This window comes from Schizosaccharomyces japonicus, assembly GCF_000149845.2.
Source record: "Schizosaccharomyces japonicus yFS275 unplaced genomic scaffold supercont5.1, whole genome shotgun sequence".
Lineage (NCBI taxonomy): Eukaryota > Fungi > Ascomycota > Schizosaccharomycetes > Schizosaccharomycetales > Schizosaccharomycetaceae > Schizosaccharomyces > Schizosaccharomyces japonicus.
The window spans coordinates 1,641,405-1,663,995 of NW_011627860.1; the positions used below are offsets into that span (position 1 = coordinate 1,641,405).

At 42.4% G+C, this 22,591-nt stretch overlaps 9 protein-coding genes and 1 non-coding gene across 10 annotated transcripts; 4 read left to right on the top strand and 6 right to left on the bottom strand.

Annotated features, from left to right (window-relative positions):
* Positions 1–83: 83 nt before the first annotated feature.
* Positions 84–498, top strand: SJAG_02871 (60S acidic ribosomal protein P2; the record flags this gene model as incomplete). Its single annotated transcript, XM_002174023.2, has 2 exons — positions 84–424; positions 475–498. The coding sequence occupies exons 1-2, from the start codon at positions 113–115 to the stop codon at positions 496–498; spliced, it is 336 nt and encodes a 111-aa protein (XP_002174059.1). The 5' UTR covers positions 84–112.
* A 126-nt stretch (positions 499–624) lies between these two features.
* On the top strand, positions 625–6,785 carry SJAG_02872 (SNF2 family helicase Ino80). The gene is made up of 2 exons (XM_002174025.2): positions 625–1,056; positions 1,127–6,785. Exon 2 carries the CDS (start codon positions 2,056–2,058, stop codon positions 6,655–6,657), a length of 4,602 nt encoding a protein of 1,533 aa, XP_002174061.2. The 5' UTR covers positions 625–1,056; positions 1,127–2,055; the 3' UTR covers positions 6,658–6,785.
* On the bottom strand, positions 754–848 carry SJAG_16028. The gene has a single exon. It is a non-coding gene; the product is annotated as a tRNA-Arg (tRNA).
* A 42-nt stretch (positions 6,786–6,827) lies between the features above and the next one.
* On the bottom strand, positions 6,828–9,166 carry SJAG_02873 (histone lysine methyltransferase Set2; the record flags this gene model as incomplete). Its single annotated transcript, XM_002174026.2, has 1 exon — positions 6,828–9,166. Exon 1 carries the CDS (start codon positions 9,057–9,059, stop codon positions 6,828–6,830), a length of 2,232 nt encoding a protein of 743 aa, XP_002174062.2. The 5' UTR covers positions 9,060–9,166.
* A 563-nt stretch (positions 9,167–9,729) lies between these two features.
* Positions 9,730–10,465, bottom strand: SJAG_02874 (ribonucleotide reductase inhibitor). Its single transcript, XM_002174027.2, has one exon. The coding sequence runs from the start codon at positions 10,400–10,402 to the stop codon at positions 10,118–10,120; it is 285 nt and encodes a 94-aa protein (XP_002174063.2). The 5' UTR covers positions 10,403–10,465; the 3' UTR covers positions 9,730–10,117.
* Positions 10,466–10,552: 87 nt separating this feature from the next.
* SJAG_02875 (heat shock protein Lhs1) lies at positions 10,553–13,393 on the top strand. The gene has a single exon (XM_002174028.2). It carries the CDS (start codon positions 10,651–10,653, stop codon positions 13,192–13,194), a length of 2,544 nt encoding a protein of 847 aa, XP_002174064.1. The 5' UTR covers positions 10,553–10,650; the 3' UTR covers positions 13,195–13,393.
* SJAG_02876 (protoporphyrinogen oxidase) lies at positions 13,286–14,995 on the bottom strand. The gene has a single exon (XM_002174029.2). The coding sequence runs from the start codon at positions 14,881–14,883 to the stop codon at positions 13,420–13,422; it is 1,464 nt and encodes a 487-aa protein (XP_002174065.1). The 5' UTR covers positions 14,884–14,995; the 3' UTR covers positions 13,286–13,419.
* SJAG_02877 (calcium channel regulatory subunit Yam8) lies at positions 14,932–17,111 on the bottom strand. The gene has a single exon (XM_002174030.2). The coding sequence runs from the start codon at positions 16,974–16,976 to the stop codon at positions 15,501–15,503; it is 1,476 nt and encodes a 491-aa protein (XP_002174066.1). The 5' UTR covers positions 16,977–17,111; the 3' UTR covers positions 14,932–15,500.
* Positions 17,009–19,902, bottom strand: SJAG_02878 (STE/STE20/PAKA protein kinase Shk2). The gene is made up of 3 exons (XM_002174031.2): positions 18,729–19,902; positions 17,629–18,643; positions 17,009–17,570 (listed from the first exon to the last, which is right to left on the bottom strand). Exons 1-3 carry the CDS (start codon positions 19,092–19,094, stop codon positions 17,152–17,154), a joined length of 1,800 nt encoding a protein of 599 aa, XP_002174067.1. The 5' UTR covers positions 19,095–19,902; the 3' UTR covers positions 17,009–17,151.
* Positions 19,428–21,513, top strand: SJAG_02879 (ATP-dependent RNA helicase). The gene is made up of 3 exons (XM_002174032.2): positions 19,428–19,889; positions 19,945–20,068; positions 20,277–21,513. Exons 2-3 carry the CDS (start codon positions 19,981–19,983, stop codon positions 21,371–21,373), a joined length of 1,185 nt encoding a protein of 394 aa, XP_002174068.1. The 5' UTR covers positions 19,428–19,889; positions 19,945–19,980; the 3' UTR covers positions 21,374–21,513.
* Positions 21,514–22,591: the final 1,078 nt, after the last annotated feature.

Below are 22,591 nucleotides of genomic sequence, written 5' to 3' on the forward strand. Positions count from 1 at the left end.
TTGTGACTGTTTCTTTGGTGGTGAAAAAACAGTCACACGCAACAATACCATTTCGAAATAAGCACCGAAACGTACCAGGAACAAACATCCACCAAAACCACCAATCGAAAAAATGAAGTATCTCGCTGCTTACCTTCTCTTGACCACTGGTGGTAAGGCCTCCCCTGCCGCTGCCGATGTCGAGTCTGTCTTGTCCGCTGTCGGTATTGAGGCCGAGTCTGAGCGTATTGAGTCTCTCATCAAGGAGCTCTCCGGCAAGGACTTGGAGCAATTGATTGCTGAGGGTGCCGAGAAGCTTGCTACTGTTCCTTCTGGTGGTGCCGCTGCTGCCCCCGCCGCCGGTGCTGCTGCCGCTGCTGCTGGTGGTGAGGCCGCTGCTGAGGCTAAGGAAGAGCCTAAGGAGGAGGAAGAGTCCGATGAGGACGTAAGTGGAAACATACTTTTCGACTGGGATCATAGTGCTAACTTTTCTAGATGGGCTTCGGTTTGTTCGACTAAACATACGAATAAAAATTTATTTTTATTCCTCTCCTCCATATTTTTTTGTGATTGTTAGTAGTGTGCTTGGTTGTAGACAGTGTGTTGGTTCTGGTTCCGGCTGTAAGTGACTTAAGAGGTTTAGAGGGTGTACAATTTTCTGTGTACTAGTCTACAAACGTGTCGGTTGTGCGTTAAGTTCCTGAACAAGCCTCACGTCCCCGTTGAATACTAGTAGGCTGCTTTCCCTAGCAAATTTTTCAGTGTAGAAAAAATCGACCCCGACGGGATTTGCACCCGCGATCTTTGGTACACTCGACCAAGTCATAACTTCACCGGAAACCAATGCCTTACTTCTAGGCCACGAGGCCGCTCGTTGAAAGTTGCATTACACGATGATTGATATTGCAAACGAGAGTAATTCACAATTGCCAATACGAGAACAAATTAAACGACAGAATACTGTTGCTGGAGTTCCACTTGCTGAATTGATGCGATTAGCATAAAGGCACACGTAATGGGATTATTTCAAACAGGGTTACAGAGAGTTGTGAATGAATACTAACACCTATTTCAATGGTAAGATATAGAATAATCATAGCAGTCAGTCGAAACCATTGTCTTAATCACTAATGATGTTAAATAAAAGGACGACGCTTGAATTACCCTCTAAACCGCACATGGCTTGTCCGAACAACTCGCAGTAGCCCGACGTTTACTCGTTGAAAGCCGACCACGACCTACGGGCTTAAACAATGAGCAACACTATCAGAGAACAACCACATCCCCAACGGAATAAAACGACAAGGACAAGCCAACTGCAAAAACCACCCGCATAACCCTCCAATACAAGGCTACCGAACTCGCCTTAGACACTCTACAACCAACCGCCAGTTAAACACTCCACGGCCTGAATACCGACCAACGCTCGCACAATATACCAAAAAATGAATCAATTCTTGGTATGGAGAAGAATGTCTAGAAGGCAGACACCTCAGACATGGTCACCATCATTTTGTCGGAAAGCTAAGAAGCCGCTTATTTACTGAATCAATGTTAGCAATTATCTTCCACAAAGGGGGCAATCCACTTACGATCTGGCTCTCATTTTTCTTCTTTTACGCTTAAGACGACGCACGCGTTTCTTTCTCCACTTATCACGCATGATGGTGTTGGTTTATCATGGAGAATGTATGCTACCTTATATACCTTCTGTGACTGCTTCTTTTGACCAAAACAAAACTAGCCAATCAATTGTCTTCATTTATTCGGAATGACTTGCTCGATGTGACGTCATACACATTCACATAACCGCCGACTACTATCAGATTATGTCAAAACAAGGGGGTCTTAATTTTATACTGCATTTAATTTTAGACAATTCTATTGTCATCATTAACAGTATCTAATTTCAGCTCCCATGGGTTTCATTCTTCTTCGCCTCACATTATTAAGTTTCACGTGTCTCTGTTTAAAGTTTCTAAAAAACTCCACCATAAGTTCACCACCAAGTATGTTCCACCACGTAACTCCGTAACCACCACGATAACCGACCACTTCCTCTCTTCATCCTTTTTCATGGATCCTTCAAGGACAGCATTTGACGGGTCTCAGAAAAGCCCGTATGATACTCAGCAGACTGACTTGATGGGCCAAACGGATTTAGGCAACTCAGCGGGAATGCCATTTGGTGGCTTAAACAGTAGATCGTGGCAGTATCCGGTGTATTGGCAACGGGGTTCCGAATACAGTGGAACGCCTACTGCTCCAGAGTTTGAAACATCAGATTATGTCGCAGGCTCGACTGCTGGAATTCATCCTGGAACAACACCAGATTTCGGCGGTACTCCTGTAGGCTCCGACTATGCAGCCGAATTTGCTACAGACCTCCATTTACTACCTGGAGTATCTCCGGGCCTAGGTGGCGCCGTGCCTCCTGTTTCACAAGACCTGTTTGAAACGCCGGCTCAATCAGACCTAATGATGCTACCGGGTTACCCCACTTCCGGACAACAACGGATGCCCTCTGTCCAGAAAGACTTTTATGAACTTACTGGCGGAAGTCAAAATTCACCTGCGAATGCCATTGCTGCAGGTCTTACTATGAGATCACCTACGCCTCGTGGAGCACCAGATTTATTTGATGAGCATTCTCAGAACGCCGTCGTCCATCCATCCATCAGCATTTCAACCTTATTATCAGGAAATGCAGGAGCTGCAGAACGTTATACTAGTCCAGCGGCTCAAGGCGCTCCCCTGACCGGTAACATTTCTCCAGCTATGACTCAAACGATTGATTCCACCTTATCTCATACCATTCTTCAGGGCGTTCCACCTGTCTCCCATCGCCGAAAATCAAAGCCAAGCAGTTCTACTCATTCTACTCCAGCCCCTGGCACTTCTCCCGATACAGCAACCCAGATTGATTCAGATGAAGTTCTTAGCGAGGATGACTCCAATGAACAGCAAACAATGGTGATGCGTTTCAATTATTTACAGCACTTACAAAAGAAACGCAATGATGCTGTTCATGCCGAAAAGAAGCGAGTCCTTGAAGTTCGTAAGGCTCTGCATCAACGCATTGTTTGGCGTTATGAGGCTCGCTTTGAAAAGCTTCATGCTGTTGAATACAATCATCATCACGACTGGGCTTTGAGACAGGCGATGAAAGAAGAGGTTGCTGCCGCAGAAGCTGCCGCTGCGAGGGAACGTGAAGAAAAAGAGCGCGAGGCACGGGCACGTGAAGAAGAAGAAAGACGGAAACAGAAAGAACGCGAAGAAGCAGAAAAGGCTGCGGCTGAGGCGGCAGCAGCAGCAGCAGCAGCAGCGGCCGCCGCCGCTGCCGCCGCTGCTGCTGCAGAAGCTGCTGCGAAAGCAGAGGCAGAGCGTATTGCTGCTGAAGAAAAGCGGAAAAAAGAGGAAGAACTTGAGGCTGCAAAAAAAGAACTTGCCGAAAACGCCGAAAAAACTGAAAACGTGGATTCCTCTTCAGTAAATGGTTCGTCTTCTCCCCATAAAAAGGGAAGAAAAAAAAACTCGAAATCGAATCTTGAAGCTCACCAACAGTCTAATAAAGTAAACCGAAGTCAAAGCTCGAATGAAAACACTGGAAAATCGGGTAGTGAGGAACAATCATCCGGTGCTCCGAAAAAAACTAATGACAATTCTGACGCTTCAATGAATCCATCGGACAACAATCCGTCTAAAGGTTCTTCTTCTGGTTCTCGAAAGCGAAAGACTGTCGAGACTATCCAAATTCAGGTTATTGGTGAAATTGCAAAAAAAGATGTACCGAAGGTTTACAAAATCATTCAGCAGAATCAATATAATCGGTCCATCAATGCACGAAAAACATCTCAACTTTGTGGTCGTGAAGCTCGACGATGGCAATTTCGTACAATCAAAAACAACAAAGATATGCAAACGAAAGCCAAGCGGGCTATGCGCGAAATTATGGTTTTTTGGAAGCGAAATGAAAGGGAAGAACGCGATATCCGCAAAAAAGCAGAAAAGGAAGCACTCGAACGTGCTAAAAAGGAGGAGGAACTACGAGAAAGTCGAAGACAGGCTCGGAAACTTAACTTTCTTATTACCCAAACGGAGCTTTATTCTCATTTTGTGGGTCGGAAGATAAATCGTGATCAAGCTGCTCTTACACAAACGAAAAGTAGTTCTGATTTGAATTTTAATTCTGATGAAGAGGACGAGATTCAGCAGGCTGCCATGCAAAACGCTCAAGCTGCTGTTAATAAAGCACGAGAAAACTCAAAACTTTTCGATACTCAAGCGTCTACTTCCGCGCAGGATTCCGGTGCTGAAATGAACGAGGATGAATTGAACTTTCAGAACCCTACCATGGTTAATGGGATGGAAATTGAACAGCCAAAAATGCTCATGTGTAAACTTAAGGAATACCAGCTTAAGGGTCTTAACTGGCTCGCAAATCTTTACGAACAAGGTATCAATGGTATTCTCGCTGATGAAATGGGTCTTGGAAAAACTGTCCAATCCATTTCAGTGATGGCATACTTGGCTGAAACTCATAATATATGGGGTCCATTCCTTGTTATTGCGCCGGCCTCTACTCTTCACAATTGGCAACAGGAGATTACGCGTTTTGTTCCAAAGTTAAAATGTATTCCTTATTGGGGTAGTATGAAGGATCGTAAAATTCTACGCAAGTTTTGGTGCAAGAAAAACCTTACATATAGCGAAGATTCACCATTCCATGTCGTCGTTACTTCTTATCAACTTGTTGTCTCCGATGCTCAATACTTTCAATCAATGAAGTGGCAATATATGATTCTTGACGAAGCTCAAGCAATTAAATCTTCCAGCAGCTCTCGTTGGAAGAGTTTATTAGCTTTCAAATGTCGTAACCGACTTTTACTTACCGGTACACCTATTCAGAATACTATGCAGGAGCTTTGGGCATTGTTGCATTTTATCATGCCAACTTTATTTGATTCTCACAATGAGTTCAGTGAATGGTTTTCAAAGGACATTGAGAGTCATGCTCAAAGTAATACCCAATTGAACGAACAACAATTAAAGCGTTTGCACATGATCTTAAAACCTTTTATGCTTCGTCGTGTAAAAAAGAATGTTCAGTCAGAATTGGGTGAAAAAATTGAGAAAGAAATTTACTGTGAACTCACTCATCGTCAACGTTTGCTGTATCAAGCTCTCCGTCGTCAAATATCGGTGACCGAGCTTTTAGAAAAAGCTAAATCCGGTGCTGATGACAGCGTGGCAAGCATCATGAACTTAGTTATGCAATTCCGCAAGGTCTGTAATCATCCAGACTTGTTTGAGCGTGAGGATGTTCACAGTCCACTTAGTTTGGCTTCGTATAGTCAGTCACACTTCATCAATCGTGAAGGCAACTTTTTAGAGGTTCCATACAGTACCCGAAATCTTTTGACCTGCACAGTGCCGCGTCTTCTATATGATGAATGTTTTTTAAGTTTACCAGGAAAGAAAACGAATGCAGCGTTTCGTAAAAAGTATTTAAGAAACCTCATGAGTATCTGGAACGAAGATTACATTAACACATCATTATCCATGAAAGGCTCAAACGCATTTTCTTGGATTCACTTAATGAATCTCAACGTGTCATCCGTTTGTGAAAGTTCCCGGTTTCCCCTGGAACAACTCATTAAACAGTATCCTAAGCTCGAAAGAGCTCGTGCGCAAAAGTTCCGACGACAATACCTTTATGACAACGATTTCCCTTCCCCTCTCCGCTCTCTTATTATTGAGACAAATCCCTCTGAACGTTATTTATCCCTTACTTCAGACGTCCGTTCGCCCATGTATCAGCTTTGTAATGTTTTGGCAGAAAGTGATGAATGTTCTTTGCTTTTGAATACCGAGCCGTTACTTCCTGTGCGGGCATCGGCTCCTCCTATCACAATGTACTGTTCAAATAATAATCACTGTGAACGGTTGCAACAACAGTTACTCTTTAGTCCATTCTTAAGTCGTCACATATATCAGCCTTTGAAATCAGATGAAGATTCGATTATCTCAAACAGTGCAGAATTGCCTGCTCCTAAGAAATCACTGTTACCTACTTTCGGTGTCTTGAAGGGATCATACTCGTACATTGGTATTCCGTCCATGTTACGCTTTATTGCAGATTCGGGTAAGCTTTCGAAATTGGATAAGCTTTTGGCTGAACTTAAAGCCAACGATCACCGTGTTTTGGTTTATTTCCAAATGACTAGAATGATTGACCTCATGGAAGAGTATCTGACTTTCCGTCAATACAAGTATCTTCGTCTTGACGGTTCGTCCAAGATCAGTCAACGCAGAGACATGGTCAGTGAGTGGCAGACACGACCTGATCTTTTTGTATTCCTTTTATCAACTCGCGCTGGCGGTTTGGGAATTAATCTCACAGCTGCAGATACCGTTGTTTTTTACGATTCTGACTGGAACCCGAGTATCGATAGTCAGGCCATGGATAGAGCCCATCGGATTGGCCAGCAAAAGCAAGTTACTGTTTACCGGTTTATTACAAAAGGAACTATCGAGGAACGTATCGTTCACCGCGCTAAGGAGAAAGAGGAAGTCCAGAAAGTGGTCATTTCTGGAGGTGAAAGTAGGTATTCGAAACAAATGGACCTTAAAGGCAATTCTCGTGAAATGGTATCTTGGTTACTCGAGGAGGAATAATAATGTCACCTTTTTTTTAGTTTATTACGTTTTAATTCATATTTAGATTACCACAAGTGTATTGAAAAACGATAGTCGATGCCGTCTGTGTATGTATGTGTGTATGAGTACATGTATTTGCTTAAATTAGGGAAGGTTAAAAAGACCTAGTTATTAATTGTTAAGCGCAACTAAATTGGGGATTTGATTTTTTTATGAGGAACATTAGTCTCGCCCTCAGCTAAAGGTCGTTTTGAAACATCAGTAGGTGTGCTCATTGCAGATGTACCGCTAGAATTATGATCCTTTAGCCGTAAATAGACTTTTTCCATATACTGCAGCGACCAAGCTTTTAATTTAGCTTGTTGAGATTGTGAAAGCTCCTGAGGAAGCTCTGGCTCTTGTCGACTTGCAACAAGCTTAAGATGTTTTGTTAAGACAATCTCAGTCATTTTTTTAACCCGAGATTTGAATTCTGGCTTCCCAAGGGAATCCTGGTACCTTGCAGTTTTGTTAGCAAAAAAACGCGCCAATACTGCTTTAAACTTCAGCGCCTTTGGATCATTTGACGATATCGGTTTTGATGTATGATTTTCAGAACTCTGTCGTTCTTTCTTAGACATTTCATGCCGCTTCCGTGCTTCCTCATAAGCCTGTTTTCGTTTGATACGTTCCATTTCCTGTCGCTTCCGTTCTTCCTCGGCTTGTTGACTTTTTACAACAGTTTTTTGTTGAACACTTTCTAATGCTTTGTTGATTATGCTTTGCAAGTCTTGTTTTGTGGAAGCTTGAGTAGAAGTTTCTGAGACCTCTGAAGCAACCTCCTCTGGTTTTTTGAAAGAGTGATGATCATGATCACGGCGAGGTCGTGGACTATTGAATCTTTTCCAACCGCCAGCATGATCGGATTTACTGTGATGCCAAGAGTTACTTTGATGTTCAGAGACATGCGATGTGTGATGCTCCTCCATTTTGCTTTCGTTTTCATTACTTCCCCAAGAAACGTTGCTATTTTCATCATTCGTAAAAACATCTGGCACTGGTGTGTTCGCTTTTTCCTCTTCAGTAGACTGTTTAGATTCCGGGTCACGTTTACGACGTGGAATGCGATAAGCTAATTCAAGAGTGCTCCAAACCTGCAACAGATCCTGTGCTAAAGTTTTAATAATCTCGTCTTCTGAAGATACAAATTGTTCAACAATGGTATCAACTTTAGAATCATGAATTTTGTTTCGCGTTAAGCTCGGCCATCCTTTCATAATCTCAAGACAACTTTTTATAATTTCAGGATCCGTGGAAAAGTTCTTCAAAATACTACCAACGATGTTGTATCCATGCATAGAAATAACCTGTCGGCAAACTACTGGATCGATAGTAAGATGTAAGCGTTCAAGAAGTTTTCGTATAAGAACTTCGTCTTTTGTTTGCATTAGGACGGACATAACCTTTCGTACATCGTTTGCGTCTAGAGCAGTAGCTTGCACGGAGTTAATCACTTCTGCAGACTCATCTTCACCCTTCTTTCGACGATGGTGACGAGCAGATGCTGTCTCCCAATCTTCTTCTTCTGACTCCAAACCCAAAGCTTCACGGACATTTTCCGCTAGTTTTGGTTGTGCTTCTGTTTGCGTCCTGCCACCAATATAGCCCAAGCAACAGTCTTCTCCACAGTAACATGGTTGGGCTTGAGCACCGTACCGATCAACATTATAATCAAAAGTAAGTTCCTCTCCCTTTTGAATGTCACGTTTACAGAATATACCCATGCGAAGTTTGTTACCGACAACCCATTTGTCAACATAGCAATTGGGTCTGCAAGAATGATTACAGAAACGCGCTAAAGATCCCTTAACAGTGGCATCGATATACTCGCCTTTCTGTAACATCATAAAGTAGAAGTGACGAATACCACGTTCGTCGTATTCCCGCATACGCTTTCTGAAACGCACCTCAGGAATAACTTCACCAATGTATTCATATACAAATGTTCCCTTGGTCAAATATGAATTTGCCCGCAGACCGAAACCCTTCTTTTCTGTTTGTATAACATCCACATCAGCATACATTTTCTTCTGAAACCGCTGATTCTGACAGGACGGTCCACAATAACAATTTTCATCCGTACATTCAATAGAAGTCATTCTATTGATACAGTACGAACCGTGACCACAGGCTATGTTTACTCCATCCACCCATTCAGGCTTGCAATCGCAAGCCATTGCCTCATTTTGCTGGGGTTCCCCCAAGTGAGCATTTGCATATAGACAAGAATCAATCTCCTCAAAAGCCTGTTTGGCCTCATGCACAGCAGAAGGTAAATGGTTGAAAAGTGCCACAGGCCTTTCAACCTTTGATGATGAGGAACGAGAGCGACGTTTTTTTTCGGTTGTCGTTGATGAAGAAGACGAGACAACATCACTCATCTTGACATCTTCTTCATTATTCAGCGACTTCGTATCATTCTCCTCGGTCTCTCCTGCCTTGGGATACCATTAGAATGTTCATCGACATCGTCTTGGACGTTACTCATCGCAAGTTTAACTTATTAACAAAAACAGTACGCAAAAAGACGTTTGCCGTTAGGACTTCACCAAACCACTTTTAAAACATGTAAATGATTATGTTTGTATAGCAAAAATAGTTCAATAGAGGAAGAATTGGGTATTGTGGTTTTTGCTTGAGACTGGGTGGTTTTTTTGAGTAGAGCCTGTACCACTAGTAGAGAGAAGCAGGAAAATCGGGCGCCTTAACCAAAGCTGTTCTAAACAGGGACCAGTTTAAAGAGATCTAAGTTAAGCTTAATCACTGAACAGTAGGCGCAGTGGTTTTGTTTAAGACTTTCATAAGACATTGCAGAGTTTTGAATACTTTACCGAAGCAAATGCTTAGCTTTTAGCAACAGTAACTTCAAAGATATGATGATGATTTAAGCTGCTTATCTTCTAATTGCTGAAAGAGTAATGAATGCCATTAATCCAAAAATGAACGTAAAGCACTTCCTTTTAAAATTAAGAGTTTGATTTTTACCATCACAAATTACCCGCTTTAAAGATTTGTTTAGAATAGTTGGAACAAAATTGACCAATTTATAGAATTCAAGTTTAGTAAAGCTTCACTGATGCACCAAGTAGATTGAACCCTAAAAGACTATTCATTCTTCTTTGGGTTGTTGAAGGAATAAATAAAAATTCTGTGAACACAATAATTAAACAAAATTATACTGTACAGTGTACAGACAAGGCTTAACCGATAATATGCCCCAAAAAAGATTAAGGTTATGTGAAACCGAAGAGACGGCCGGAGCAAAACTTACATAAATGTACAGATTAAAGGAGACGTAAACTCATGAACGAGCACGTGGTAGAATGATCCCATTACATCGGGGAGCAAAGCGTCCTACTTAAGAAGGACATCAGGCTCTGCCATGACAACATCAAACGGACGAAGCCATTCAGGTTCCTCGAAATCGTTCGAAAGGTCGTTAAAGGATCCAAGTTGTTGGTCTTTTTATTCTCAACGCCTCCATTGGAGGATATGCAGGTTCCTTTCTAATGGACTTTGTCATATACTCCTCGTACATAGGTGGATTGTAGGAAGGAAACGTTGTTTGCTTAGTAGAATATCCTTGAGTAACGGCCTGACGAATTCGCATTCCGACGGTTGTAAGGGAAGCCTGGACATCTTCGGGGACTTGATCCTTGGATTCCTGTTTGTCTTGGGTCATTTCATTGAATTGACTAAGAATATAAAAGTCTGAGTTGGTCATTGCTAAAAAAAGGTACTAAAACAGAGACGGACAGTGTTTGGGAAAGGGCAAGCGGTCAACATTCAGTTTTTCGGTAAGAATAAACAAGTCACATTTCCCGCAAATGCTTATTTTACCGTGACGTAAGTATTCTTCACGTTTCCTTGGAACCTTAAAAGTTTATTTCCAAGTGCGGGGTCTACACTAACCTTTTGGTTACAATTTCACACAAGCACCAAACACTTCAAGCCATAACTGACGTTAACGGCATGAGGCATTTTCGTCTTGCTGGACTACTTTTTACATTTCTGCAACTTTTCTCGTCTGTTAATGCAGCCATTTTAGCTATAGACTATGGAACACAATGGACAAAAGCTGCTCTGGTAAAACCTGGAATCCCGTTAGAGATGGTTCTAACTCGGGACTCTCGCCGGAAGGAACAAAGTGCAGTAGGTTTCAAGGAAGACACGCGTTTATTTGGTACGTCCGCTGCAAATCTGGCCTCTAGAGTGCCAGAGGGAGCCCTCTTGAATGTTAAAGAGCTTGTTGGCGTCCGAAACATCTCCGACAGTCTTGTCGAGGAGTACCAGGCTAAGTATCCTGCTGTAAAAATCGAGTACACTGATGCGTCCCCCTCACACATTGCCTTTAATGTAGGTGTAAATCAAACGTATACTCTGGAAGAAGTTATTGCTATGCAATTTGAGAATTACATTGAGTTGGCCGAGGAAATGGCCAAGGAGAAGATCTTTGACATTGTTTTGACGACACCGCCAGAGTATAGCAATTTCGAGAGACAAGTATTGCTGAATGCTGTACATCTTTTGAAGAAGCGAGTTGTCGCTACTATCAACGATGGTTTGAGTGTTGCCGTTAACTATGCTCTGTCACATTCTGTCCCGGAAAGTGAGACGTATCACATTATTTACGACAGTGGTGCTGGTTCAACCAGTGCTTCTCTTATCGCATTTGACTCAGTCCCTGAACAAATTGGTTTCTCCAAGAACACACGCAATATTACGCGGGTTCGTGTTCTTTCCTCCGCTGTTGAACAAGTGGGTGGAAATATGTTGAACCAACGTCTCGTTGAGCACATGATTGAGTATTTATTGGAAGAGCGAAAGATTGATGTGCGTCACAACCCCCGTTCGTTGGCTAGACTCGCCAAAGAAGCCGTCCGCGTCAAGCACATTCTTTCTGCCAACAATGAGGCAGTAGCATCGGTTGAAGACATTTTGCCCGGTGTGGATTTCCGCATGAAGATCACTCGCGCTGAATTTGAAAGTATGACAGATGAGCTGAAGAATACGCTTATCCAACCTATTCACAAAGCAATTGAACTCTCTGGAAAAAAAATTGCTGATGTTGCTTCAGTCATTCTGACTGGTGGAAACTCTCGTGTTCCTTTTGTGCAAGCAGTGTTAGCACAGGAGGTCGGTGCATCGAAGTTGGCAAAGAGTGTGAACGCTGATGAAGCTTCCGTAATGGGTGCGGTCTTCTATGGTGCTACTATGAGTAAGCAGTATCGTGTCAAGCCCACTATTATTGAAGATGTTTCTCCATCCAGCTTCTCCTACAAGCTTGATGACGGTCAGGATACAATCATTATTCCTCCCATGACCCCTTACGGAAATGAATCTATTATTTCTTTTGCCGTGAATCCTTCTATCAACGACACACTTATTGAGCTCCTCGAAAATGGCGAAGCTATTGCAAACGTTACTATTTCATCTATCTCTGAGGCCGCCAAGAACCTAACTTGTGAGGCCTATGAAGCCCAATTGGGCGTTCGTATTAGCGCTGTTAATGGTTTACTTAGACCTTTCGAAGCAGCGTTGACTTGTGCATCCAAGGAAAAACACCAAGGTTTGACACAAAAGATTAAAAGCATCCTTTCTGCTGATGGTAATTTGGTTGAGAAGGAGGGCGTATCCCTTTCTTTTATGACTGAATTTAACGCTGTACTTACTCCCAAACAACGGAGAGATGCTATTAAAAAGTTGACTGAACGCACTGACCTTGATCGTAAACACGTAGCTCATGAGATGGCGTTGAACGAACTTGAATCATATCTCTACCGCGTCCAGTATCTAGTTGGAGACGCGGACTTTTTAGTTTATGGCAAAGATTATGAAGTTGACGACCTTAAAAACAAGTCTGAATCATACTACGAATGGCTACTGGATACGGATTCTGCGGTGGAGACCTCTGAGGTTTTACGTCGTCTTGAAGAGCTTCAAACAATAGTGAACAAGATTGCTTATCGTCAGGGAGAGGCTGAAAAATTCCCCTCTAGTTTGGAAAAATTCACAAAGGCACTCCAAAACGCCGATTCACTTCTTGAAAGTTTTGACACGCCTGATTATCCTATTTCTGAGTACGATGAAAATGATGTAAAGAAAGTTTTCCTTCAACGCAAGATTTCCCACGAAAGACTGTCCACGAGACGCGATACCGAAAAGCAATGGCTGGAGTCTCTTCAAGAACAACACTCTGTCCTTCAAAGTGACGATGACCCCATTATTACTACGAAAGACTTGGATTCTAAAGCAGAGGCTCTTTCTACTTTGGTTCGTGCTTACCTTCGTATAGCATTGACGCAGCCAAAAAAGAAAGCAGTAGTCTCGACTCTTTCTACGAGTCAAACATCTGTCATTCCTGACTCCGAGAGCACTCCCGGCTCAAAGTCTGAGACCGACGCCAATGGTGATGCTAATATTCCTACAAGCACCGTTACGGCAGCTGTTTCGGAAGAAGGTCCTCACGAGACACCGTCTGCTCAGCCTGCTGATGCTAATACTGATGAACTTTAGACGTATCCTATGATTAGTACTTTGATCCTGATAAGCGTATGCGTTCATTACCAATTACTTGTAAGATGTAAAAAAGTTTAATGACATTTGAAAAAAAAAATAATATCTTTCATGTTTCAATGAGGACTGTATGGATTAATAAAGATGTATGTAAATAAGCATTAACTTCTTTAATTACTAGAACATAAACGTCGTATCTGCAGACACGTGAGTGCCCAGATTTATTTAAGAATGAATTTTCGCAAGATCACGAGCAACAATATGACCATTCAAAATACAGTCTGTAATAGCGACGCCATTGTACCAACTGCCAGTGAACTTTAAGCAACCATTCATCTTTTTGTTGTTCCATTCGTTCAGCTGATTAAGCTTTTCCTCGTGGCCAACGGCATATTGAGGAATGCAATCACGCTGTAACGTTGCCAACGTCAAGTCGGGAGTAGCTGTGATGTTCAGTTGCTGCTTCAATGCATCAAGAGCGGCCTCAGTAGCTTTCTCAGGTGATGAAGGAATAAGAGTTGGATCCTTGGTATAGGAACGACCTCCCATCATAACAGTCAGCTTCGTGCCCTGTTCGGGATTGCTTTGGTCACTGTCGAAAACTACACCCAAAACCTTGTGGGGATTGTTGGGCGTGGCAGAGGGGACGAGATAACCAAAGGCCGAGACGGGAAGAACCTTAGGGTCCTTGTAATATACGTTCACAAGGTACACGGAAGATGTCGGGGTTCCCATTGCAGGGGCCGAGGCCACCTTTTCAAGCTGGCGTGAAGACATTGCTACAACAACGTTAGAGAATGCTTCACCATTCACATGCACAGACTTTTCGGATGAAGGCTCAATGTTTGTGACGGGTGTCTCCAAGCGAACCTCAACATTAGGAGATTTTTTCAGAGCATCGTACATCGCTTTACTGAGTGTTTCGATGCCATCCTGAAGAGCGAAGATGGCAGTACTCTTCAAGTGATGGTATAAAGACATAGTTTCGGGAGTGTTTCGAAGCAGATTCTTTACTTCCTTTTGTTCTGCAGTCAAAGGGAACCCACCCTTGAACATTGCACGTATCATACCGAGGATTAAACTTCCTCCCGTCTGTTCGGCATTGAACATGTTGCGAAACATAGACGATTTGACGGACAATTCATGAATATCACCTGCATAAATTCCGTGCACCAACGCACTCATCACACGATCTGCGACCTTGGGGCCAAACCGACGGTTTGCAAATGACCAAACGCTTTCGTCCGCAGAGTCTGCTTTCTTTCGCCTAAAAGGTTCCATTAGCATTGCCCATGGCATACTTCTGAAGGCCGGTGACATAAACATTGAGAGGCTCTGAAAAAGATTGGAAGGAACATGGTTCAAGCGGTCTGGGTAGTACAGGTATCTGTTCTTAGCACTCGTCGACGATTTAAGGATAGGAAGTATCTTGTCCTGTAGCTTTAATTTCGCAACCAAATCCAGAGTAGCAAGACCAGGAAGACCAATTGGCCGGAGGGTTCTAGGACCCTTTTCAAACAGTACCGATCCTGTCGGTGACTTTGAGCATGGAACCTTAACAGATTGCAACCATCCACCTAGATGGGTTCCTTGCTCTAAAAGTACAATCTGTGTCTTAGGAAGGTAACGGGCCAAATAATACGCAGCACTTAGGCCTGCAATACCGCCACCACAAACAGCAATAGACATTGTCAAGGCTCTTTGGGTGTATGTAGTGGAGTTAGTAGCGGTGAAATCAAGCCAATTCTGCGTGTTTTCCCGAGTCTCAGATGTTGGGAAATATGCCAGCCGAGCTTACAGTTAGATCAAAATGCTGAACAACATCGTATGATAGCAACTTTCTTATCCGCCGCTGGAAAAACGAAATTCTGAGGTAAGTGTAGTACACCCCGGGAGCGGAAATAAGTATTTGATAACTGACAGGGAATGTAATTAGTAAGAAACTAGAGTTGACGGGATTGATAGTTTTGTTTTTGTTCATGAGATTTCAGTAGGTATTTACATATCCAACCTCCGATTTAATACCAATTTCGTTTTACTTCTGTGCATTAAATCGATTCGCCGACAAATATTGTTTGTATTTTAAGAACAACATTGGGTGTTTTTTTAAAGTTTGTCATTTTCAATTAGTCCCGTTTCGTAAACTCATGTAGTTTAGTCGATTCGTTTCAAATGCAAGAATAATCTGTTTCATTGATGATGAACACATAAGACATAATATAAGAGGCAAGAACACTAGGACAAAATAGTGATCAAGACAAAGCAGACAGGATACTGAGACATTTTCCTTATATACACAGAGGGACCTACTCCAAGAAATGGAAAATGAACCAAAACAAAACGAGCAAGAAGAGAGAATTATACCGAATTGTGCTGGTATACGCCTCGCTGACGTAGAACTCGACACCCGGTGCATTGCATGAAATGTTATCAGTTTCCTGGCTTGGAGTGCCGTATGTCTGCTCCAGGCCACGTCCCGTTTTTGGACAAGTGAATCCAAAGTCAATTGGACAAGAGGCAGCCATTTCGTAGCACAAGTACGAGCAGGGAAGAATCTCTTTATACGGTCCCGGCTGAATGTACTCGTCAATAAGAGGATAGCGAGAAGTGTTGTTTTTAAGCGAAAGAAATGTGTCATTTCTTGCCCAGTCGGTACAACGAGGAATCAAAACTGCGCACAACCAGTTCTTATAATTAGCAGCACAGTCAGTACAGTTGCGTAGCAAAGAGTAGGTGGACTCCTTAGACGCATTACACGGCAACTGGTGCAGCGTATACGTAAAGTTTTTGTAGAAACCTGCAGCTTGTTCGTCATACCATTTTGCTAGTGTACCGGCTGAAAAACGAGTAGGTGATCCCGGGGCAGCGTAAGCTACGTTAGAACAAAACTCGAGGTCATAAATAAGCTGGCATGTCGTGTTTTGTTTGGTAGTGAAGCCGATTGCTTGGAATGTTGTACCGCCCAGGGTGCCATTGTTAGGATCAACCAGGTATGCATTGTAGGTAGTGCTAGCGTTCAAACCTTTGACATAAAACTGTTCTTTAGCCATTGGACCCAAACCACGTAGTGTCATTGAGCGATCTGCATTGTTCAAGTTAAGCAAAGAAGGGTTATCACGAAAGGCGCAAAAAGAATGAGAAAGCTGTCGTAATTTCAAATCTAGAGAAGAATTGGCAGGGTTCACGTAAATCTCATAGTCCGGAATGACGGACGTGTCATTCGTGGTAAGGTTACCCGTAATGAGCAAAGCAGCAGCCGAATCGGTGTCTTGTGCATAAAGAAAGCGAGAATCAACGTACTCGTGATAGGTGACATTGTCCCCGATGCCCAACTCGTAAACGGTATACAGACTGGCACTGGAAGAGTCTTTCATTCCATACGCTTCATTCAATTCATTTCTCCTAAACATTGAAATTTCCGAAGAAACAGCCAAGTACAGCGGGGGGTATGTTGTGTAAGACAAATTTGCCAAGCCTAAATCGACTTGGGCATAGGAGACATTCGTCGTACTCGTAGCCTGAGACAGCGAGGAATTTGATGCATACAGTGACAATTGCGTTGCTCCATCAAACGTAGTGCACACAGACAGCGTGACATTAATCGTCTTTTCAACTGCCGGCGACCAGGTAACTTTGTAATATTCGACAGTTTGGTCTTCGATATTTTGAAGAAGAACAGAATTCAACTCTGCTTCCGTGACAGTCGTCGAACTAGCGCATCTCACAACATTAAATGAAAATAAGAAGAGAATAAGTCGAAGGAGCGTCGCAATGGCTTTCATTCGCGCAGATTTCCTGAAGTCCTCTGTTTGCCCTTGGTGGAAAAAGGGAAAGCCCACGCCAGCACAGCACAGTAAAAAAAAAAAGAAAACAAAATCGTTATCTTAGAAGCTTAGACACCTTCAAAACCGTAATTTTAGCTAATCATAATAAAAATTTCGTAACATCATAACAAATTTAACGTTTTCCTTTAATAGCTTGAGTTCTGAGTACTAAATGTTTCAATTCGTCAGTCGTGCATGCTTTTTTCAAAAACTCGTGCGTAAGTAGCTCAGCGGCAGTCGCCCGAGAAATTACACTGATTGTCAAACTTGCTGAGAGGAATGATCGTAATTCAGGTGACAACAACTCAGGTTGTCGAAGAGTAGGTGTGCCAATTTTGGCGATTAAATACAATGCTTTAATGGGGTCTTCTTTCAGGTAAGGCGGTTCATTTTCAATCATTTCAATAGTCATAATTCCCAGGCTCCAAATATCAACCTTTGGCCCGTAGCGTTGTTGTTTAATTACTTCTGGAGCCATCCAATACGGCGTTCCAACCATTGTTACACGCTTGTTCATGTGATTTGTCAAGCGTGCACAGAATCCAAAGTCAGCTGTAATTGGTTAGTTTAAAAATGATCATTCGGATCGAAGGAATTAGGAGAAACGTACTTATTTTAATGTGACCTTCCACATCCAGAAGAACATTGTCGCTTTTGATGTCGCGATGAATGATGTTCCGAGAGTGTAAATGCTGGATGCCAGTACATGTCTCCAGGCATATTCTAGCGATTTGTCGCTCAGTAAGCTTGTGACGTTCAATCACGTCCGTCAATGATCCAGCAGACATAAATTCCATCACTACCCACAGATACCGTTGCTTGACTAAGAATGCATCCAAGAAATTCACAATGTTGGGGTGATTAGACTCCTTCATCACAGTAAGCTCGTTGATAATAAGCTCTTTCCTGTTTTGATTATTCATGTCGATGCTTTTAATAGCAACCTTCTCGTGTGGTCCATAACGCTTTTCGAGCACTCGCGCCACGTAGACTGCACCTGAGGCTCCTTGTCCAATTTTTTTACTAACATCCAGACAGCTTCGTGGATCTTTATTCGTCACAAATGATACAAGCATAGACATGGCCTGCTGGTTTGACAAGGGAAGCTTCTTTTCTTCAGCTGTAGAGAAAGTGGTTGCAGAAGAAGCATTTATTTGCCCATACGATGATTGAGCAACAGCACCCAATCCAAGTTGTGTCTTTTTAGAAACATATGACCTTTCCTGCCCCGGTTGCTTTACCGAAATACTGCGACGTAAGACATCCTGGAACGGTAGGGATGGACTTGCTTCTTTGGGACGAACAGAGAAACTTGAGGAAACGTGTAATGGACCACTGCGACCGCCAGCAGCAGCATGATCCATATGATATCCGTTCGTCCCTTCATGATTCTTTGTTTCCCCAGAATTCGTCTTACCGTCTCCGAGAATGCGCTTGCTATAAAAGTCAAGAGCTTGGTACACAGCTTGCGAGTCATTCATGCAATCTTCTCTCGTCAATGTACTGCTCATTAACAGTTTTACCCATTCATTGGGTAGCCCTGAGAAATGGCCGGTGTTATCAACGACAACATGGACCTTATGTTTCACATTCATAGGACTTGACACTTTATTTGCTTGATAACGCTATTGAGAAAGTTAGTACAAAGACGAACCGCAAAAAGTCAGCAGTAGAGCAAGTAGCCCCAATTGCCAATGGAGAATTCCGTACCTGAGTAATTTCGTCCATCCACGAACAAAAGTCAACTTGTGTGCTCAATGAAATTTCCAGATTTCTTCGACGTGCTTCTTTTTCATGAACGATATAATTTAACAGAAAGCCATAAGGACGACTTGGTAAGCGGCTTACACCCTCAATATCCTTTAGCAGAATTAGAATCTGGGGTTCTGAAGAGCTCTCCCTTCGGTATATACTAAGTGAATTGTGAGATAGAACTAGCCATTTTTTGACCCATGGAAAGTATGGAATTTTTCCGTCTTTTAAAGATATCCAACCAGCTTTAATTTGACCTTTTCCCCGCGTCAATTCTCGCGAAGGAAAAAGTTCAATGTTGTGGCCGCGTACATTAAGTAGCATGGACACTATCAATGCTCTTAAAAGACTGACATTCTTGTTTTTTATATCCCCTCAAGGGGGCAACTCTGCGACAAAGACAAAGAAACTACGAACAAAGAGAAACCAATTGCATCGCAAGACCCTCAGTATGCGTCAAGCATACGTCCTTTGAGAAAACGGTATTCTTTTTCACCTGTAAGCGAAAAATATGCGACCAGATAGTGTCTTCCATTGAGGTATCGATACAAATTCGTCTCCTAATAAGCGAGATCGTCGAGCAAAAGAAAAGGAACAAAGAATGTTTATAGTTAGTAGTACATACAATGAAAGTAGTAACATTATCTAGTAATGCATCGTTTTCCTATTACCGACATCTATGTGTGGCTATGAACTTGCCCCATCAAACAAAGTTCTAGAATAACTCTGGTACGAGGGAGTTTGCAAGGAGACGGGAAATGAGCAGCAAAACCGCGAGAATAGAGAGACTCGTCAGTTGTTGTTATCTCCAATGACCAGCTCACGGCATGCCAGGTACATAGTAAGCCGCAAATCGGATTTTCCAAATGAAGATTTGTGCTACCTTATAAGGGTCTCTCTCTCCATACTTTGCATGCGGACTTTTTGCATTACTCAATAGATTAGATAAATGTCACCGATTAACCGAAAGTGCCTACGAACCCCTTTGGATCTGCAGACGATTATAATTCCATGTCTCCTGTTGGGAAATAAGAAAAAAAGAAAACAATTAAGGAAGTTCTCAGCAAAGAGAAGAAACTTGAATACAGACTAATAGTTGATATCCCGGGTTTCGAGAAGGTACGGGTCGGACATGTCTTCTTTCTAGCCTCTAACAGTATTTTGTTACACTTAGTATACAACACTCCCGTCGTTACCTTAAAAAAAAAGTATGGCTGATCAAGCAATGGAGCCCATTGAGCTTACGACATCCGAGGATGTCAAAGCGTGCGCTTCTTTTGAAGAGATGAAGCTTAAAGGTACGTTTATTGAAGCTTAATAGCGAGTTTTGATTTTTTTATTTTTCGTTTTACTTAGAAGAAATTCTAAAACTTGTCAAAACGAATGCTGGAGGTGTCTGTTGCCAAAGTGAAAACAACAGATTTGTAGAAACGCGGGTTGCGGTTCTGTTTCCTCGCTTCTCGCTGTCACCTCTCTCCGTTTTATTTGAGCTAACAATTCATACAGAGGACTTGTTACGTGGTATTTATGCCTATGGCTATGAGACTCCTAGTGCTATTCAAAGTCGTGCTATAACACAAATTTGTAAGGGCCGAGACGTGATTGCTCAAGCACAATCTGGTACCGGTAAAACTGCCACATTCTCTATTGGTATCTTACAGTCCATCGACTTAAGCGTTCGCGAAACGCAAGCACTCATTCTTTCACCCACACGCGAACTGGCTGTACAAATTCAAAACGTCGTTTTGGCTTTGGGTGATCATATGAATGTTCAGTGCCACGCATGTATCGGTGGTACTTCCGTCGGAAATGATATAAAAAAGTTGGATTACGGACAACATGTTGTCTCTGGAACACCTGGTCGTGTTACAGACATGATACGTCGCCGAAACCTTCGGGTTCGGAATGTGAAAATGCTGGTTCTTGATGAAGCCGATGAGCTATTAAATCGTGGTTTTAAAGACCAAATTTACGATATATATCGTTATCTTCCTCCTGGAACCCAAGTTGTTGTTGTTAGTGCCACGTTACCACAAGATGTTCTTGAGCTTACAAATAAATTTACGACTGATCCAGTGCGCATCTTGGTGAAGCGTGACGAACTCACCTTGGAAGGACTGAAACAATACTTTATTGCCGTCGAAAAAGAAGAATGGAAGTTTGACACGCTCTGTGATCTTTACGATACTCTTACTATTACGCAAGCAGTCATTTTCTGTAACTCACGGCGGAAAGTAGACTGGCTTGCGGAAAAGATGCGTGAAGCAAATTTTACTGTTACGAGCATGCACGGTGAAATGCCTCAAAAAGAAAGAGACGCAATTATGCAAGAATTCAGACAGGGCCACTCTCGAGTCTTACTATGTACTGACATTTGGGCTCGTGGTATTGATGTTCAGCAAGTGTCTTTGGTCATTAACTACGATCTCCCAAGCAACAGAGAGAACTATATTCACCGAATTGGTCGTAGTGGTCGGTTTGGTCGCAAGGGTGTTGCTATCAATTTCGTTACCAATGACGACGTGCGCATTCTTCGTGATATTGAGCAGTATTACTCAACCGTTATCGACGAAATGCCTATAAACATTGGCGACATGGTTTAAATATGCTAACAATAAACAAAATGATTTTGGGCTTTGGGTACACTTTGTCAGCGAACGTGTAAAACAGTAATAGCATTAAGAACTTGTCAATCTAAAATAAAATGAAGAAGAAAACAGAAATATATATACAATCATAAATGTCCGTATAGGAAAGACTTTGCAATGGGCTTATAACCAAGCTTGCCAAAGTGGATCCATTTGGGCAAGATTTTCAGGCTTTGTACTGTCAGAAAACAAGTCTATACAGGCCTGGTGCAGAGGAACATTCTCAGGGACAGGATGAGTTAGTGAAAGAATTCTTCGAGATAACAAATCCGTATTCTGGGTGACTTTTTCGAATAATTGCAAACCTTCAAGCAAAGGTCGGTGATGTTGCGTAAACCACCAACTCAGTTCATCCCGAATGAATAAGCTCAGGTATTGTTTGAGGTCATTTGCATTATCTCGAGACAAACTTCGCGCAAGGCTTAACATTGTATCTGTGAACATTCCTTCTAGTCCGATGTCACCAATAAATTGCTGCAATGCTGGAGTTAACCGGAAACGGACAGGGTCGTTCGTGTGAAACACTGGTTGCGAAGATGCCATTGAGGGAAGTAGTTCCGTAAATTGGAGCCTACCACTCTGAGAAGCAACATTTAGTTTGTGTGGAAAACGATTGTTTAAACTCAAAAAGTAAGTGAGAAATGTGATATAGGCGTACTGAACTGTGAACGTCCGTCTAAATACCCAGAAATCATCATAGTCTTGATACAAGTCGGTAAAATAAGACTTGACAGCAGAATCTAAGTTCGTACTTTGTTGAATTGCCTGAAGTATTTCCACACGGAAGGCAATAATGCACTGCTTCAAGCGCTTTTTCTCCGCTATTGAGGATATATCCTTGGGCAATGAACGCTTCAGCTGAATAAGGCCACGTTGAAGCTTTTCATAGCACATATTAATTGCCCTGTCTGCTGGGTAACCCAATTTGGCAAGGTGAAGATCACCAAGTCGTTGCAAGGAAATGAATGATTTATCATCGCTCATTATGCGAACATGGGATGAAAGAGGAACTATGTTGGGGTGAGTAAATTTTATGTTCCTCCGAGCTGTTTCGGTACTTGAAGAGGCTAGCCCATCTAACATTTTAAGGAGTTGAATGACACGTTCCTCTCTTCGACCATGTCTAGTGGAAGGACACTGAAGGATAAAATGATAAACAATACCATCATATCC

Excerpts from the sequence above, each read along its gene's own strand:
- SJAG_02872 (XM_002174025.2), top strand. The coding sequence starts at position 2,056 with ATGGATCCTTCAAGGACAGCATTTGACGGGTCTCAGAAAAGCCCGTAT.
- SJAG_02874 (XM_002174027.2), bottom strand. The coding sequence starts at position 10,402 with ATGACCAACTCAGACTTTTATATTCTTAGTCAATTCAATGAAATGACC.
- SJAG_02875 (XM_002174028.2), top strand. The coding sequence starts at position 10,651 with ATGAGGCATTTTCGTCTTGCTGGACTACTTTTTACATTTCTGCAACTT.
- SJAG_02876 (XM_002174029.2), bottom strand. The coding sequence starts at position 14,883 with ATGTCTATTGCTGTTTGTGGTGGCGGTATTGCAGGCCTAAGTGCTGCG.
- SJAG_02877 (XM_002174030.2), bottom strand. The coding sequence starts at position 16,976 with ATGAAAGCCATTGCGACGCTCCTTCGACTTATTCTCTTCTTATTTTCA.
- SJAG_02878 (XM_002174031.2), bottom strand. The coding sequence starts at position 19,094 with ATGCTACTTAATGTACGCGGCCACAACATTGAACTTTTTCCTTCGCGA. Across the intron at positions 18,644-18,728 it reads GGATGGACGAAATTACTCAG|CGTTATCAAGCAAATAAAGT; the intron begins GTACGGAATTCT and ends CTTTCTCAATAG. Across the intron at positions 17,571-17,628 it reads GGAAGGTCACATTAAAATAA|CTGACTTTGGATTCTGTGCA; the intron begins GTACGTTTCTCC and ends AACCAATTACAG.
- SJAG_02879 (XM_002174032.2), top strand. The coding sequence starts at position 19,981 with ATGGCTGATCAAGCAATGGAGCCCATTGAGCTTACGACATCCGAGGAT. Across the intron at positions 20,069-20,276 it reads TGAAGAGATGAAGCTTAAAG|AGGACTTGTTACGTGGTATT; the intron begins GTACGTTTATTG and ends CAATTCATACAG.